Raw genomic sequence first — 18,183 nt, forward strand, 5'->3', positions numbered from 1 at the left:
CACTTTAAGAGATAGATGAAGCCGTGTTCCTTGTCTGAAAAGAGCGAGATGTTTTAGATTTGATGCAAATACAAACAGAAAAGTTCCAGTTGATTTTAGTTATTAGGGACTATTTGTTGAAAAGCACAGGGAGCATTTCCTTGTTCAAAGATGGCCATGTCCTGGAATCAAAATGTCATTAAAGGATTCAGTTTGTTCCATGTGGTTGCCCCTCAAAACCAATACACCCTCCCTAATGGCATGTATGGTTGTAAGCATACTGTACTGGTACTGTGCACCATTGTGGTGGTCCAGTTGGAACTGGGTTTCATCACCAGACAATCTTTTATCAATCAGCAACTGTTTTAACCCACTCTGTAGGTTTACCACGGACAGGATAGGTGCTCTGTTCTTTATTGCTGTTGAACATCATACAGGCAAGACATAAATGGCTTGTGTGTTCGAGAAATAGCTTGTTGTGCTAGAGCTCAGTTCATCAGTCATATAGCGGAGTGGTGATACAGTATTTCATCGCCCACAAAGCTAATGCTTTGATGAGCTGTCTTGTGTTTGGGTCCATGCAGTGTGCACCTTTGAGACCGTTTCCTTTTGAAAGGGCCAGCAGTTCTACAACCATGGTGACGCTGAAACCCACACTCCAGACACCCACCATCGTGCCTTTTTCATGGTCTGTTAGCTCCAGTTTGAGGACCACTCCGAAGTAATTCATTCACATGCAAAGCAAGTGTGAAAATTGAGTTGCTGTTGCATGCAGCTGTTTATGTAGAGACTCATTTGCAAATGGAAAAGGAGAGCTCACTTCCTCTGCAGAGGCTGAGTTTATGTCTGGCATATGTCAGTTGGTTAGTTCCTCTATTGATGCAGTTTGGCTTGTGTTATCTTAATGTCTGTGACTGTTGTGACATGTTCAAAACATATGTCGTTGTTTTTTTTTTATCATTTCCTCCTGCAATTTGGACACATTCAGTATGATTTAGCATTTTTTGGATCTGCTTGCTGTCACATGTTGTTATCAATCTTACAATTGAACTGTATACAGTTCAATGATAGTCTGCCATCTTCCACCACCTCTCAATCCTGCATTAAGCTTGTTTAATGGTTATGGTTCACTGAAGGTTATTTTTCAATTAGGATTGGTTGGTTCCTTTTTGGACAGCAGTCTACCATGTGTACAATAACTGCTAACTGTAAACCCATCCTGTATCAGTCTTAGTACCATCTGATCTGTAACCTATAAGCCATACTAGAAAGGTTTTATTTCACTTTTTTAAGTTTGTTTTTATCATAACACAATTTCATTTTAATCCAAAGTTCATGTACACAAATGTCAAATGTTGCCCACAGGCAGATGGAATATAAAATAGGTGAAGTTCATTTAAAAATAGATAAATAGTGAATTAAAATTTAAAACCAAATAATGTTGCAGAAACGTGGTTTAGGAGTCCAAGTTTCCAGCTAATAGTATACACTGGTTCTTGAAGATCGGGGGAAGCGCAGTGTCGGGTTTTCCAAAGAACACAGTAGCTTAAGGTAAGTTTAACAACGTGTTTTATTAACAATAGCTTAAAATATAAAATAAAATGACCACAATTAATCAAGATTAAATAGCAAATGAAATAGGCCTACATTAAAACAGGTAACCACCTGGTTAAAATAGATTAAAATAGATTTTTTCTCAAGGTTAATGATGCTGGATGTTATTTAGAACACTTAGAAACTAGAGTGTTTTTCTTCTAAATATTTCATATAAAATGTTATTTCTAAAATTAAACTGAAAGGTTAAAATCACAGCTTTTCATATGTTAGGGGAAGGAAACAAAACTGAAATAATGTTCAAACAAAAATGTCATAGCATCCAGAGTTCCACTTGTGAAATCATTATTACTTACATTATCGATGTAGCCACGTGCAAACAATGGAGCTATGCTATACAATATATATGCTGTAAAATCTAAACAGAAGCTCTTGGCTTTATCATGCATTCCTTGCTCTGACCTATTTATGTAGTATTTATTCACATGATCCATAATCAGCGGGTGCCTTGATACTGACTGTACAGTTCATGCATGTGACAAGAGAGCTGCAAAATATAGTTCAGTATTGCAGCATTTGCCAACGACTAACTCTGTGTCACTTCCTCAACGTCAGGTGCGCTAGAAGCCATGGTAGAGCGTGGAGTCCTCCTATCCTGCATTAATGCTGCGTGGATTTGCAGATGTACAATGGGGGGCATTAAATAGTGAGATTCTACAACAAGTACATTGTTACCAAAGCTGGGGTAAAGTTATTTCCCACACACTGCAGATTGAACCAGACCCTCGCTTGCTAATGATACTGCCTTCATTTACAACATTGCTTTAATTAAAAAAGTGAATGGACCCCAGCTTTGATTTTGCTACTAGATGACCATCCAGATGCTCTCGGTAGCAGAATGAGGTTGCAGTTGCCTCTTTGTGGTGAACTATCTAGACAGACGGCAGACAGAGAGGGAGAGGATAAGATGTGGATACAAAGAGAGCAAGATAGAGGGACAGAAAGAGAGTGTGTGCTTACTTTTGGAGCCACAGCAGAGTCCTAATGAATATCTCAACACACTATTGATCAAGACACTGTCACTCCTATTCTTTATCTCAGCCCTGCCACCTCCCTCTCCCAGTCTCTCCATCTTTTGCTCTCTCGCTGTCAAATTCAAATTCGTCTCATGTTTTTTCCTCTTCTCTCTCTCCCTCTCATGCTCAGATTGTCTCTCGCTCCTATGGTGCCCCCGGGTATAATCAAATAACTGCCACAGAGATGGAGTGTATCAGGAACCAGCATGCAGTTCAGTGTATGTGTGCGTGTGAGCATGCTCTTTTGCCTAATGTCCTCACAAAAATAGAAAGATCCCCAAGATCCGCACAGCCTTTGCTGTGATCTTTTTGTACTGCACCTCATAGAGATTAAGTCAGTCAAACACTCTGACTATTGCTGCCACCAGCTCATCACTTCCCATGCCCCACAGAGTTTTCACAGGAAAGATCTGCCAAACCCGCCAGGTTAGTTAACATCTCTGTCATATCAGGCAGAGAGGAGATAGAGTTAGTGTATTAATATATGAAGCTGCAAGTTATCGCAGATAAAGACGGGTTTACAGGGTCATTAAAAGCCACATGAAAAAGTCATGATAAAACGTGTGAGAATGGACCAGAAGAAAGGAGCTAAATCAGCAGCTGCGTCAGATACGACTTTTGGTTTCACATCGCATGAAACCATCACATGACTTACAAACATAACTTAACTTATGTAACTAACGCACTTTTTTTTAAATAACCAACTGTTTCATAACGTTAATCACGTGTTTATTATTTTTATTATGACGCTGAAGGTCGCATGAGGACATGTTGTGTAATGTTATATTATGCCGCCCTTTGCGTTGTTTTAACGCAGGACTGTTTTCAGTCGGACGGCCCGGTAGTTCTCTTGCGGCTGACCTGGAGCAAATCCCTGCAGCTGAAATGTTGTAGAAAGCCTAGAAAGAAAGAGTGGTGGTCGTAACATTCGCGTGTCCACATACTTTTGGCCATGTGGTGTATACTGTGACTATGTGTGTGTATGTTTGTGTGCGTGCATGTTTCAAGTCTTCAGAGGAAGTCTGTATTGAGAAAAAGTAGAGACCCTTAACCAGGCTTTACTTGGTTCTGCTGCCTAATCAGCCACTAACTCCCCCAGGTCCTGCTGCAGTAATACCAGCGTCACAGAAGAGGAGACTGAGGGAGAGAAGACGAAGAAGAGACAATGAGGGATAAATGAAGAAATTGTGGGGGAATTAGAGATGAAGAAGAATGGGATGATGAGAAAATGCTGCCAAGTAAGAGACAGGGAAGCGGGGAGAGAGACTGCAGGTCATATAGGGAAAAGTCAGCAAAGGAATATTATAAGGTTAAAGCAAAAGTCACTCGATTCAAAAGAAGAAAATGTCTCTCTGTAGCTTTTGGTTTCAAATCTGAACACTAGGCTCTGGTGCATCGAGGGTTCAGCTTCCCACACTGCCTACATCTGGTTTCAGCTAAAATAAATCCACCCAAAAACTAAATCCATAGATGTTATCGCTGTAGACTTTAACAGTTTAGTCAATATTTGAGGGCAGGAAACCATTGGTCTGGGGCAGTGGTTCCCAACCTGGGGGACAGGACCCCCACCAAGGGTCGCAAGATAAATCTGAGGGGTCACGAGATGATTAAGAAGATAGGACAAAAGAAAAACATATATCGGCTACTCCACACAATATGGCATATTTCACTCTTTCCTGTTATCTTTGCTTTGTGAATCACTAGATAATTTAACTTTTAATAATTATTCAGTAAAACAAGGGGAAAAAAGTCATCCTTTGGTTAAACTAGTGACAACCAGTACACAAATGCAACCTGTGAAGAAGGGTCTCAAGCAGACTTTGTGTCGTATTAAGGGGTCACAAGCTAAAAAGTCTGGGAATCACTGGTCCACAGGTTTAGCCAGTTTGGATAAATGTATGATCTTGTTATTTTTGCCTTTTAAGTGGGCAGAAAGGGTCACACAAAAATGACCAATCATTTTTCTGGAAAGTCAAAATGAGAACAAAAAGAAATCTACCTCCCAATCCATGGAAGCTTTCAGGATCATTTCTATCTGCATTCTGAGTGTTTTGAGATCTTGATAGATTTTTTAAAATCTTAGATAGCAAAACTGATTCACCACAAAGTTCTTTTTCATTAATGAAAATAAGGCACCCATGACGATTAAATCTAAATTCCTCATGAACATGACCAACAACCCATGACGAGACCACAAAAGAGAACTTTTAGAGTGGATTTTGAGAGGAGTGAGGCAGCTGGAAGTCACTTCATCTAAAGATTAAAACATCTCCGACCCCCTGCTTTACCCTGTGTTTGTGCTTGACCCCCAACTGAAGCCACCTACACTTTCTATACACTCACCCATAAAGCTGGGGCTAGTGTTTGGCAATCTCTGTCTGCCATCTGCCCTTCTCTTTTGTCTGTCAGTTTGAGCATGCATGCCCTTGAATACTGATGATAGTATATGATGAAATCTACCAGTTGTTCTTGTTGTGCTTTGCCTTAGGCTACATGTCTAATTAATTATCACCACCCGGGGTGACTCTGCTGAATTTTGAAGTCTTTGTTTCACCATGCACGCTGTTGAAGAGAATTCTGTTAGAGGGTACCTTTACATTTTGAATGTCACGTCTGTTTCTTGGCCAAGTGCTTGTTATGTCGTGGATTAATATTCTGGTTTGGTACATTTCAAACTAGAACTCAGAGAGAACACACCTGTGTGAAGTCTAGAGAAGTCTAGTGAATGTTGTGAACATATTTGCAGCCCCCTGATTGACTGGCGACCTGTTCGTGTTGCCCAGTGTCAGCTGGGATTGGCTCCGGCCCCCCGCAGGATAAGCAGGTATAGCTCATGGATGGACATAACATATAACATAAACATATTTGCTGATAATTGTCAATGAACATCATTTTTAGACTTTTATTAAGTGTCAAAACCCTATTTCAAGGTTATGTTGTCCACCAGTTATGGATTTCTTTTCCACATTCAGGCATTAACCTCAGATGGAGTCTGGAGCTGGTGTAAGGTATGAGGCTAGTAAGACTAACACAAACACAGTCTGGTCCTGGAAAATCTGAAAGAAGGAAAATGGAGTCTCCCATGGGTTTTCCCTCTCTGGCAGGGACCAGGTGGTCCTATTTTGATTCTTCCTTTGTGGTTTTGTTTTAAAGGTATCACTATTCTGTTGTTTCACTTGCTGTTTCAGCTTTTCAGCAGTCCAATGGTTTAACTGTGGTCTCACAACTACAGATTATGCATCAGATTTGGGAGCATCTGTGACTGTAGTCCAAATCAGAGGTGAAAAGAAAATCAGATTCTGTAGATTCAAGTATGCCGGTATGTATACACACATATGTAAACAATTAATATATGTCTTATCCTGGATATCTGCTGTATAACCGTTCACCGGCAGGGCAGACTTTTCAACTGTTCATTTCTTCATCTTATTTTACAAGCATGACTAGCTGTCGAACCTCGCCGTACTCCCCTCCTCCCCCTCCAGAGGTTTAAACCCACAGTTTTACAGTGAGGGAATCCAATTACATCCTGCACCTAAAAAGACAGGGAGAAAGAGAAAAAGATAGACAGAGGGGAGCCTGAAGAAGAAAAGGAGAAAAAAAAAATCAATGACAATCCAACTGAGGTGGAACTAAGCTTGACAGTGCAGCTCCTTTCTCTGCTTCGCACTTGTTTTGTTTTTTCCTGGAGCGATAAAGTGTATGTCTGGGTGTTTATTTCACATGAACTCACCACATTAACCTCTGGAACACTCTCAGGGATTTTTAAGTTCATTTATTCATCCTTTTTGTTTTATCCCTCGTCCCCTACTTCTGTTCTCTGCTCCGCTTCTCTTCCCAGCGTTTCATTAGCTCTCTCTTTGTCTCCGCTCTCACTGCTTTCATCTCTGTCATGTGTTTGAGTTTGTGGCTGTGTGTGTCAGTGTTATCCAACGCCAATATAATGATATGACTCACATATGTCATATTTCAACTGTAACTTTCCTGGTTTTCAGTTTCAGATTGAGTTTTTAAATAATGTTTTTGGTGGTTTTTCAACCAATTTTGGAGAAAGTTTTGAATCCTGTCAGAAATTTTTGTATGAATTTGGCCAATTTAAAGGACTCAATATTGCATCAACTGGCTTTTGTCAGCCTCAATTCAAAACTATCTACTGACACTAGCTTAAGATTCAAAATCACTTTATTTGTTTCTAGGAGAAATTCGTCTTGGACATAACGGCTGCCACATAAACCCTATGCCACATAAACCCCCCTACATACAGCTTAGCCTGGCTCCAGACCTCTGAATCCCTGCCCATACAGCTGATTTCTTTTTTGTTGGTGATTCAAATAAGTTCGTGCGCTCACTGACGTCACTCGTTTGGAGAATCAGTTGGCCAGTCAGAGCCTTGTTGGCAGGAATAAGAACAGTCATCTTCCAGTAACAGATAAAAATAGCTACATCCCTGAAGAATAGCAACATAAAAATGTCCACAAGCGTGACGGTGAGCGTGGATGAGATCTTTGCAGATGCACATGTTGTTGTAAGCTGACTTACATAAATAACTCTTAAATCTGCACATTTCATTGTTGTTGGAAAACTGCTCCTGGCAACTGCAGCTAATGTGTCAACTGAAAATGACGATGAGGGCAGGGGGTCCTTCTCCAAAGCACACTATTGTTTAAAACATCATTGAATGCAGGCGGGAGCTAAGTGGCCTAACTCACAGCATGAGGAAACAGACCAAAAGTACACAGCAGTATTTGGACAGCTGTGTCCACAAACATCTATGCTCACAAATGTGCAAGAAATGAGCTCTTATTAAGGAATAAGAAATTCAACATGTGATTTGAAAATCCTCAACACTTTCTGCCAGCTCCTTGTTAAAAACCTGTCAGATTACACCTTTAAATATATAAAAATGTGTCCTCTCCAGAAGAATATATTGTTTCAAGTATTGCAGTCTGTGCTGCGAAGAATATCGCTGTGGATTTCTTTCATGCTGGTTTTGAAGTGTCTTCACCTCCCTGTTCTCTTAGTTCTTACTTTCATCACTTGTCATGAAGGCTCTCTATAGACATACTGTCTAGCCTATAAACAATACATTAATGATTTCAGACAGTCTTAGCATCGCTTTGTCAAAAGAATGCCTCAAAGAGCCTTTTTAAGTCTTAGGTTAGGATTTAATGATGTGAGGGTTTACAGAGTGGGTAAAATAAACAAGTCTTTTCAAGGTGCACTTGCATTCATGGAATGAGGATATTTCAAGGGGAAGAAAAGTAAAAAATGTTATAAATTAACATTTAGTCCAATCAGACTTTTCATTTTGAACAACAAAAGATACACCAGCCAATCAATATTGATTCTTGACCTCTTCTATCTCAGTGCTGTGAGGCGCCGCAAGTCACAGTATTATTACTAGCAATCATGGCAAAGTATCAAGGAGTTGTTATGAGTTACTTGTCTATTCTCCCGAGAGGTCAAGCATGACGGTATAGATATAGGGATAAAAGTCTAGTACAAGTAATATATGACTCATAGTTAGGGTGAATAGTAATTTCCACCATTCTACATTTTACAGCAAAGTTGTTGTTGCCACAGCTTCCACCCCCTGTCAATGCCACATTCCCATTGGACGCAGGTTGTGGAGTTCAGCATATTTGGGTCAAAGTACAATTTAGCTGAGCTCCGGCTGCAAAACCTGCTGGAAAATCAGCGTTCGGAGAGCACAGCTGCTTTCTGCACTGGCAATAATGGCCTTGCTTTACGCAATGTTTAACTTGTAAGTAAGTCTCGGTGAGGTTGGGAGGTATATACCAGACATTTATTGGCAGTGTTTTTGTCAGCCTAAAGGAACCAGACTAAACAAGAAAACTGCTGTGATGATGATTCCCCTCCACACAAATGGGCTGTTCTGTTTTGTGTGTTGATACCGCTACTGAGATGGCTTTAACTTAATTTATTAACGTATTTTACAAAGCATCCCAAGGCTAAAAGTGGCTCCTAACTGGCCGAGTCAGGAGAAACTCCTAAAAATAAAGGGCCATCGCTGGATTATCCAGTAAAATCAGTGCTATATGTAGAATTACTACATCAAAGTATGATGATTTCTTTGATTGAGTTGATGCCGGGTACAAAACCGGTTACACATCAAACACCAATCACAGTGGACATAGTGAGGAAGTTCACTCATGAAACATGATGTCATCCATAGCAACAGGGTCAAGCCTGCCTCTTCTCTTAGCTTTTGAGTTCTCGTTGTTCCTTACTAAAAGTTGCTCCTAGCTGCTTTGTGAAACTTGTTTGCTAGCTGGGAGCTTTTAGCACCATTTAGGTAAGGTTAGCATAACTTTAGGCCTACATTGTTGAAAGCTAAGTACTGGGAGCCTTTATATCACCTGATCTTAAACAGAAAACTACACCTGTGGCAACAGTGTACAAAGGCGTAATTGAAAAAGTAGAGACAGACAATCCAGGTGATCAAGAAAATCCAACGCAACATAAACATCAGTTAGTCCTCCCCCGATGATGACAGGAGACTGTGGGAAAGCTGACTTTGATCCGTTCTTGAGGAATTTGGCATAAAAGTCCTGGAGTGAAAAATTCCACTGAGGATTTTTGTTTTTGTTTTATGACTTTATTTGCTTCCTCTTTCATATTTGCAGTTGATGAGGTATCATTTAGAAATGCTTTTTGGTGCCACAAGAAATATTTTGTCACACACATGATTTCCAGACTAGCAACTCTGTAATGACATCCAGAAATGCACACTCCAAACACTCCATGTTATTGCCTACATACAAGGCTGGCTGTGACTATAAAGGAAAACAAAAACACAACAATGCCAGGTTTAGGACTTGCATTGTGTAAAATGTCATACTTATGTTGTACTATAAAATGGAGAGGGCTTACATTCATTGTATTCTCTGGAAATTATCCATTACATTTACCGCTCGGGTTACAAAGGGCTCTAAGCAGGAGTAAACGTTGCTAAACAAATGCATATTTCAAAAGTTGTTTTTTTCTTTCCTAAGGGTATCTGGTTTGAAAGAGGACAATCCTGAAAGATAAGTGGAATACCTTAGCTTTGTAGCTTTTGTCCAAAGCTATTGTCAGTGTCCTTCATGTTCAAGAGGCACTTCACAATTGATCTGTATCGGAAAGGCTAACATTGACTGAACTGTCTGTGTGTGTGTGTGTGTCTGTGAGAGAGAGGGAAGAGTGTTTCTACTATCATTTCATGCCGGCAGTTGTTGCGGTTGATTTGAACAGTTGGCGTTTTCTGTTTCAGCCTTAGTGTAGAACAGCGTTAGCATGTTGAAACATATTTTTCATTTGCAGTAGAAATGTTATTTTGACTGAAGGTGATTATATTGCGATGTTCAAATATGAAGACTATCCTGGAAGCAAAACAAGTTGTCTAAAAAGCATATCTGTATCCCTTCTACGCACACAAATACATATTTTAATCTTCTACCAAAAGAACAGAGCTTTTATGACCTTCACAACATATGACACCTTCTGTCCTTAGAGCTTCAAATCAGTTAAGGAAAAACAAAACCAAATATAAGAAATGTAAAAGGAAAAAACACAGATAAATGTGGATAAAATATATATATATATATCATTTAAATACTAAAATGTATATTGGCCCAGTGTGTAGGTGGGCTGTGCAATTATTCAGTATAAATGTAAAATGCACATATTTCACAATTCAAATTCTGTGCACACTCGAGTGCAAAGGTGCAAAGGATTCACAGCTGAGGACGTTTGGTAAATGGACCTTAACGGACAACAACGGAACAGAAGAGTATCATCTAAAAAGTGGGCGAGGCAACAAAAGATGCTAAGAGAGGACAAAGCAGCTGATTGCATACAACACACGACGAACATTTCTCAGAGCACTCCTGCACCCACAACTGCCACAGTGTGATCACACAGATGTTTCACAGCAGTTTAAAGTCATCCATCCAACATCCTGTCTCAGCACACGTTGGGCAAAATGCATACTTCCAGACACCTGCAGACAATCTCCAGTCTCCAGTTTACTTAAGCTGCATTTCTTCTGCCTGCTGCAGGAACTTGTACCACCCATAGGAAGCCCATTCAAACACACAGGAAATGCAAGCGTGCTAACCACTCTATTCATTTATTAAATATCACTCAACAACGCTGAACTGATAGAAATCCTGAAAGATCATTAACGTGATAAACTCCACATCTATGGTGGTGCTGTCCTCGCACTCTTGTTCATTCCCTATCACCTCATTAGTATAAACATTTTGGCTTCAAACCAATGAAACTTGTGCAGCATGCAAGTGTTGTCGTAGGATAACGTTTCGGGATGTTGACGAATATGTTAAAAATGCACATTTTCATTCAGCTATTCATGATGGTATTTTTGTCAAATTATGATCATTAATATACCCAGCAAGAGAAAGCAAAGAGCAAGCCTACAATCAAGGCACAGAGAGGGTCTGCACTGTGAAAGATGAAGCGGGGTAGATAAGCTTTACAAAGTGAATGGAAATCTGGTATCTTTGATCCTGGCCAAATCTCTCTCTCTCTTTGTTTTAAGGCTTTAGCTCTCCAAAACCCTTCATCCTGGCCCTGTGAAGTACAGAGCAGAGTGCTTTATTTGGCCTGCTGCTTAGCACTGCGTATCTGAGGGAGGAGAATCAGCAGGAGGATGCTGTGGAGTGTTTATGTACAGTGTGTGTGTGTGTGTGTGTGTGATTGCATTTAGCAATATTTTGGCATGTCGCAATATGTTTTTTAAGTGATTACGTCATCTTTCTAATTATTTTCACAGGCTCGGATTGTTTGTATAAAATGAGACGATCCCTGTGAAATTTGGTCAATGTGTTGAATTCAGCTCTCCAGTCTTCATTCTTCCATGTTGGTGGTGGTGGGGTGTATTGCCATCCGTTCTTTTTCTGCCACATTGTCACCAACGACACAACGGCGCATTTTTATCTTGCTAATCCAACGGCTACCAACTCTAAGCAGTGTTTTCCTCACTGAAGTGTGTGCATGGGACAAACCCCCAATAAGCAGACCTTTAAACCTGCGATACGATGACTGTATAGAGGAGCGCCATTTAAGCATTTTCGTGAACAACCAAGATGGCTGCCGCTGGAACGCTCTATCGCGTCAGTATTGAATGAACTGGACAGTCTATTTTGTCTAAAAGAATAACAAACTATTGCACTTAAGCTTTTGTTGATAAAGAAAGATGTGTCTGCACTACGTCACACGTTTCGTTGCTCTGATCGCTTGCAGGTCTCTCCAATTGCATCCAGAGGTATTTTGGTCTGCGCCCGTTGATAACGCCCCTTGAAAATTGAAAATGAACTGAGACGACCCAGATTTCTTCACATTTTCGAATTGGTCTGCCAATGTCAGGCTAGGAACTTGTGCAATCTCTCATTGAGCATTTCTTTCCTCAGTCTCAATGAATGGGCAAATGCATTAACAAGAGCTTCAGTGTTAGCCATATTTAACATTGGAAAAGTCAGATTAATGGTCATGTCAAGATTTTTAACTATGGGCCTCTGGGTGATAATATATCAGTAGAGTAACAGTGAGTAACCAATTGCTGCTCTCAAAGAGTAATAATTACAATATTGCTTTAAACTGAGCAATGAGTTATCACAGTTGCATCCCTTCCAGTTTGTGTGTGTGTGTGTGTGTGTGTGTGTGTGTGTGTGTGTGTGTTATCATCATGGGCCTGATTTTAAACTGCTCATCAGTACAAGTAGTTGCAGAGGAGCACAGCTTGACCACAGAGACTGACAGCTGCAGAAATCTCCTGGGTTCAAATAGCACTTGAAGCCATGGCGTTGTGAGAGTGCACCGCAGATGTAACCATGTGTTTGATTTTAATTCTTCTCTTCAGAGTGTAGGCGGCGAGGCTTCTTTTGGGGAACGCTACACATATTCAGCTTGACATCCACAACAGGGGCATATTTTGAGGCAGATGTTACGCTCAATAATTCACATATTTATTCAGAGGCAGCACACAAAAAGGCTTCATAAAACTTTCTGCTTGTGCCTTCTCAGAGTGTGTAAATATGTGAATTATTAAGTAAAACTTCTATCCCCCATATGTGCCCACACTGCGGCTGCCATATTGACTGGCTGAGATTGTTGGTTGGGTGCGTCCCACATTTCTTTTTTCCTGACTGAGGCATTTAACTCTTTCCTTTAAATTTTAAGTGTGTTTCTTCGAGTAACCTGAAGGCTGCACAAGCAGCTTGTGCACTGAGTCAAGAACGTTTGGGTGTCAGTTTCTGTGCAACGTGATGTGCACCCTGCTAATCACAGTTCTGCTTAGTTCAAACTCAACCCTGAAAAGGCTCATCTCAAATTTTTTAAATGTGGTGACGTCCACATTTCTACAGGGTGCACTAACTGATGTTGTGCATTTGTAGCAACACCCATAGCTCTCCGGATACTTTTATGTTTTCTAACTTCTTTCTAACTTCTGAAATATCAGCTTTGTTACAACAATTGAATCCTACAGAAATATTCATCCCAGTATTCATGGATTATTCCACACCTGACAATTTACCTCCAATGCCAACGTTCTCGGCAACGACTTTAAGATAGCAAGTTGCTCCGTCACAGACACAATAATTTATATTCAACTTTTTATCAGCTGTAAACATAATCTTTCCCTAACTTTAACCGTACCGTAGTTGTCACACACAGATAATGTAGAAAGTGAGACTCTTCCATCACAGGAAGTAGAATATGATAAATAAATTAATGAATGGAAACTTTTATTGCCCTTGTACAGAATTTGTCCTGCACGGTGGGTTTTCAGAACGTATGTTAAACATAAAATCAACACTGCACACATTGAAAACCCTATGTATAACATAAATAAATACTTGGGTTCGTCAGAGAGACTCAACTGACCACCCGGGATGAGAATGTCTTCATACAGTGTGTCTGAAACTAGTAGGATATATACGGGAATTGTCAGATATTTCTTGATTTCCAGGCCTTTGATATTTTATCTGTCTGCTACTTAATTTGACTCCATGAAAAGGAAGAACAATTCCTCTACGAAGGCATCAACACAACTTTGAAGTCACAATGAGGTGCTTAGTTTTGGAATATTACAAAGTATGCTGAGGTGACAATGAGGTAGTTTTTGTGCATGGCAGGCATGGTTACATGACTTTGTGTCAGCATATGGGACTGTGGGGGTGTGTCTGTATGTGAGTGTATATAAATATATGTGTGTGTGTGTGTCTGTGTATTTGACAGCAGAACAAAACGTCCTGGCAGCTCGTGGCCTTGAGAGCTTACACTACTGTTGTTTCCTGTCCTGTTGTTTCTGAATGAGATAATGATTTGAAAAGACAGGAGACAGAGATTAAAAAGATCCTATTGTGGTGTCATGTGTGACAATTGCTTGGTCTTCTCTCTCTCACCTCAGGCCGCCAGTTTCCTATCAGAAACGCAATTTTCTGCTGAGTCACCAGAGACCCTGGATCCGCTTTTCAAGTTCCACGAGACCATTGCTAAGGTAAGACCAATATAATGAATCTTACTTCTACCAATAAAATCTATGTATCACAGTGGATTTCATGTCTCCCAAATGTATCAACAGTCCAGTGCAGTCCTGTACTCAATTAAAAATACTATTACAATGAGGTCAGGATTTATTTTGCAGTGTGGCAGACCTGGCCGGTTTCTTACGAAGGTCGGAACAAACTTTTAAATGAGGCCTTGTAGATCGAATATGAGTGAAGATTCAGTAACTGGGTTGTCAATTTCTCACCTCAAATTTGTTTGATTTTTGATTTTTGTGGACTGCTGAAGCAAATAAGTTAAAGTTTACGTAACGTTAATGGCAAACCACCATCAGCGCTTTGCATTGTGAGACACAGTATGCGAGGTAGACTGGTCCGACGCATACTGGAGATTATTTCCGAATAAGTACGACATCCGGGAGTTTTTGACATACTGCATATTTTGCTTTTATCTGCATACTGCAGACCTGCTACATTTTGGCCAAATCAGTACATACAGCTAGTATAGGCGCTTTCAAATGCAGCCATGGTTTGTAGTAACTTCAATGGAAGATATCTTTTTTGATCAGAATTATTCATGTTTTTGTTACTTTACACCTGCTTAAGATCATTTTCCCTTTTAAAGCTGCTAAAACACTCTTAATTTAATTTCAAGTTCTTATTTAAAAAATTCTACCCATAACCAATTTTATGAGCCGCTGAGTGACTGAAATATCTGGGTTCTGGAAGATGGCCACTAAGCTAACACAAACCATGAACATAGTAAAACTGAGTATTTTGAGTAATTAATGCTTTAGTTAATTCATTTTAAGGAGCAATTCAGCCAAAACTAAACAGTTTATCTCCCCGGCCTCATATCAACCAAAATACCCGTAAAGTTTTCATGTTCACGTAGCAGTACCTGCAGTTCATGATAGCTTCCTCAATTTCACAGTCCACCTTTTAGGTGAGGCGCTCCACTCGCTTTTATTTTGAGATTCTTGCACAGGCATAAGCACTGTAGCATCCTTTTGCTAGTTGCTGTCAGTCACTCAGCTGGTGCAGCAGATGAATTTAGCAGGGTAATTAGCTAAGTAAAGTATGAAATCGTCACCATCCATTTTAGCTGATAGTATGTGTTTATATTCACTGGAGATGAAGCAGGCTGTGCAACAATACTAGCTTTACTTTCAGTTTCCTAGTACAGCAGATCTAATGAAGAAAGGCCTGCATATAAGCCATTTCCCACTCAGGGCTGCATATATTCAACTTTGCACATTCAGGGCATTTCTTCAAACAATGCAGAGTGTGTTAGAAAAATAAAAAAAGGCATCTGGAGGTCAAAAGCTGCATGGCAAAAAGATGTTTCCACTGCTAAATATGGATCCTGTGTTATCAAAGTATTCTTTTTTCTTCTATTGCAACAAAAGTCAGAACTTAGTCTTTCTTCTTCTACAATGACTTCTCTGTAAAAGTCAGATAAAATACACATTGCTGACACGAGCTGTTGCCAAATTAGGATTTCTATCTCCGCCAACAGATTGGACCTTTTTAAAATAACCCTAGTGTTAGGAGGGACACTCTCACTGCTTGTAAATACCACCAGCTCACCACAGCTATCGCCACTGTAGGATAGCTGTCACAGTTTGCAAATTACATAAGGCACAGTGACATTTTCATCATCTTTTATGGAGGCCCGACTCCAAACCAACACACTTCACTTTGGTATGTCCTTACCTTCGCACCTTATATGTGTGTGTGAAATTACACTTAGTTTACAAGTACCGCCCTGGCAGGAGAAACTGCACTGCCAAAACTCTCAAGCTGTTTGTGAGGATAGTAGCTCAACCTACTACTGAGTATTTTCAACTGCTCAACGCTCTCTCCAGATAAACAAACAAAGGAAACTTTTTATTCAGTATTGCAGAGAGTGGAGGAGAAGACAGAAGCAGTTTAATTTGGGTGAGCTGGAGGTGTAGGAGAGACGACAACAAGTTTGCACAAAAGACGCTTTTCTTCTGGTGAACAGGATGCCATCTGTGTATTTAGACTCTTGTAGCGTTCTGTCTATAGAGTATGCCGGCTGTGTGTGACTTTGAATGTATACAAGTGGGGCTGTGAATGGCTGCATTTCAGTGTATGTTAGGAAGAACTTGTCCTCCTGTGTCTTACCTTTTGATTGAGTCTTGGTAAAATCCCTCTAAATGTGTTAATTATTAGAATATTCAAAATATTTCAATGTTTGCTTGCTTTCAGTTTATTATATACTCTGTATAGAACTAAGAAAACAGGGACCCACTCATAAAAAACATCGCTTCATAGCACTACTGGTGGTCACACACACAGGATTGTGACATGTGGTGCTGTGTGTGGCCCCGGTCTATAGTAGGAGTCAAAGGAGTGGCAGAGAAACACAGTTATTTTGCTTTTTGCACCATAAGCGACACAAGCAAAGCCTGCCTTTTGGCAGTTATATCTGCAGTCAGCTGTCATTCCGAAATGGCCACAAACATGGCTGCAGTATTTGAGCTAGAAACCAATTACTTTCCATAATTCAGATCTACTGTAGATGTACGAAGAACTGAAGGCAAAACAGGTTTGAATGTGTGTGTGTGTGTGTGTGTGTGTGTGTGTGTGTGTGTGTGTGTGTGTGTGTGTATTCATGGTATCAGCAGTGTATGGTGTTATGTCCACTGTGCAGGCGACCTTCACGTCCATCCCGTCCCCGCTGGATGGTGATTGCTTGGCTAAAAGGCTGCTGGTTGGCAGCTCATTTTTCTCTCTTGATGTTCTTTTTTTTTTTTTTTTACATTCGACACCTCCTTCATTTTAGCAATGACCTTTAAACAAAGACAAAACTAAGGACAGGTCATTCTTGAGACTCGACATGCACATGTACAGTACTGCCAAACTGTGCTTTCAACTTTTCAAGTGATGCATATCACCCCCATGTTTAACATTCATAAAGGTTTAAGGGGCTCCTGTAGGTCAGTGCTACTATATTGTGCCACTATGATATTTTTGGACTGAGGCTGCTGATAGACCTCCAATCAAATGACATAACATACATCACTAGTGACTGCCCTTCACAATGACACAAACAGTCGTCTCTCCTGCTGACTTTGTGGCTCTATAAAACGTCAGCTGATTTCCACATGTGCATACCTATGTTTTGGGATTGGCCACTGGGGTGAAGATCAGAGTGGGATTGTCTTGTCGATACTACCCAAGTGTTTATGCTTAGTGCGAGTCCTACTCGCCACAATGTCTGTGATCAGACCCCAATGATGATGTGCCAAGACATCACTTTTGACAAATGTATCTGTCGGCATCCACAGACTGTACCATTATATAAATGAATCCCATAAATCAGCCCAAGGAGGTGTGGTATGCATAAAATATGTAAAAAGGGCCTCTCACATCTCCACGATGCTAGTTTGCCTTATTGGGAATACAGTCAATATAGTCAAGTTAAGTTATTTCTAAGTGGATATATGGGCATTAGGACATCGGAGATAATGATAACAAGTCACACTGAATCTAAAAATGTGTGTATCATGCCTGTGTGTTCATATTTGACTCTGAGGTTTGACAGGAGTATGAGTCTTTCTTCATTCTGAGATGATTCCATGTGGCAGAGTGCAGTAACTACAGTGAAGTTGAGAAAAAGGGTTTAAAAAACAGATAGAAAGCTTAGTCTTTTTAGGCTGATTATTTTACCCCCCAAAAAATCATTGCCATATAACCCACACAGTACCTAAAAAGTACATAGTGCAAATTGCCTTTGGATAATAAAACTGCCAGAATGCAGTAACTACACAGGCAAAGAGCAGATACTGCGATCTGGTTTATTTTTTGGGTCAGTTTGGAAGTTACTGCAAATATAAAAAGCTGTTTTCATGGAAATTAGACATTTTTATGGCATATAGGCCTATTTTATTTTGCATTAAATGCAATGATGTAAATGATGTCAGAAAGTCAGATACAGGTTATAACTCAATTCTTTGCCTTTGTAAGACATCATAGAGCAGTAGAGAGTTCCAGTCAATGTACTTGTTTTGTACAGT

At 40.1% G+C, this 18,183-nt stretch overlaps 1 protein-coding gene across 1 annotated transcript in view; it reads left to right on the plus strand.

Annotated features, from left to right (window-relative positions):
• The window catches only part of LOC139288060 (inactive N-acetylated-alpha-linked acidic dipeptidase-like protein 2), a 395,466-nt gene that overhangs the window by 319,714 nt on the left and 57,569 nt on the right, over window positions 1–18,183 (plus strand). Inside the window, 1 exon segment of the mRNA XM_070909308.1 lies at window positions 14,041–14,130. Within this exon segment, the coding sequence (XP_070765409.1) occupies window positions 14,041–14,130 (90 nt within the window).

The sequence above is a fragment of the Enoplosus armatus genome, chromosome 7 (assembly GCF_043641665.1).
Source record: "Enoplosus armatus isolate fEnoArm2 chromosome 7, fEnoArm2.hap1, whole genome shotgun sequence".
Lineage (NCBI taxonomy): Eukaryota > Metazoa > Chordata > Actinopteri > Centrarchiformes > Enoplosidae > Enoplosus > Enoplosus armatus.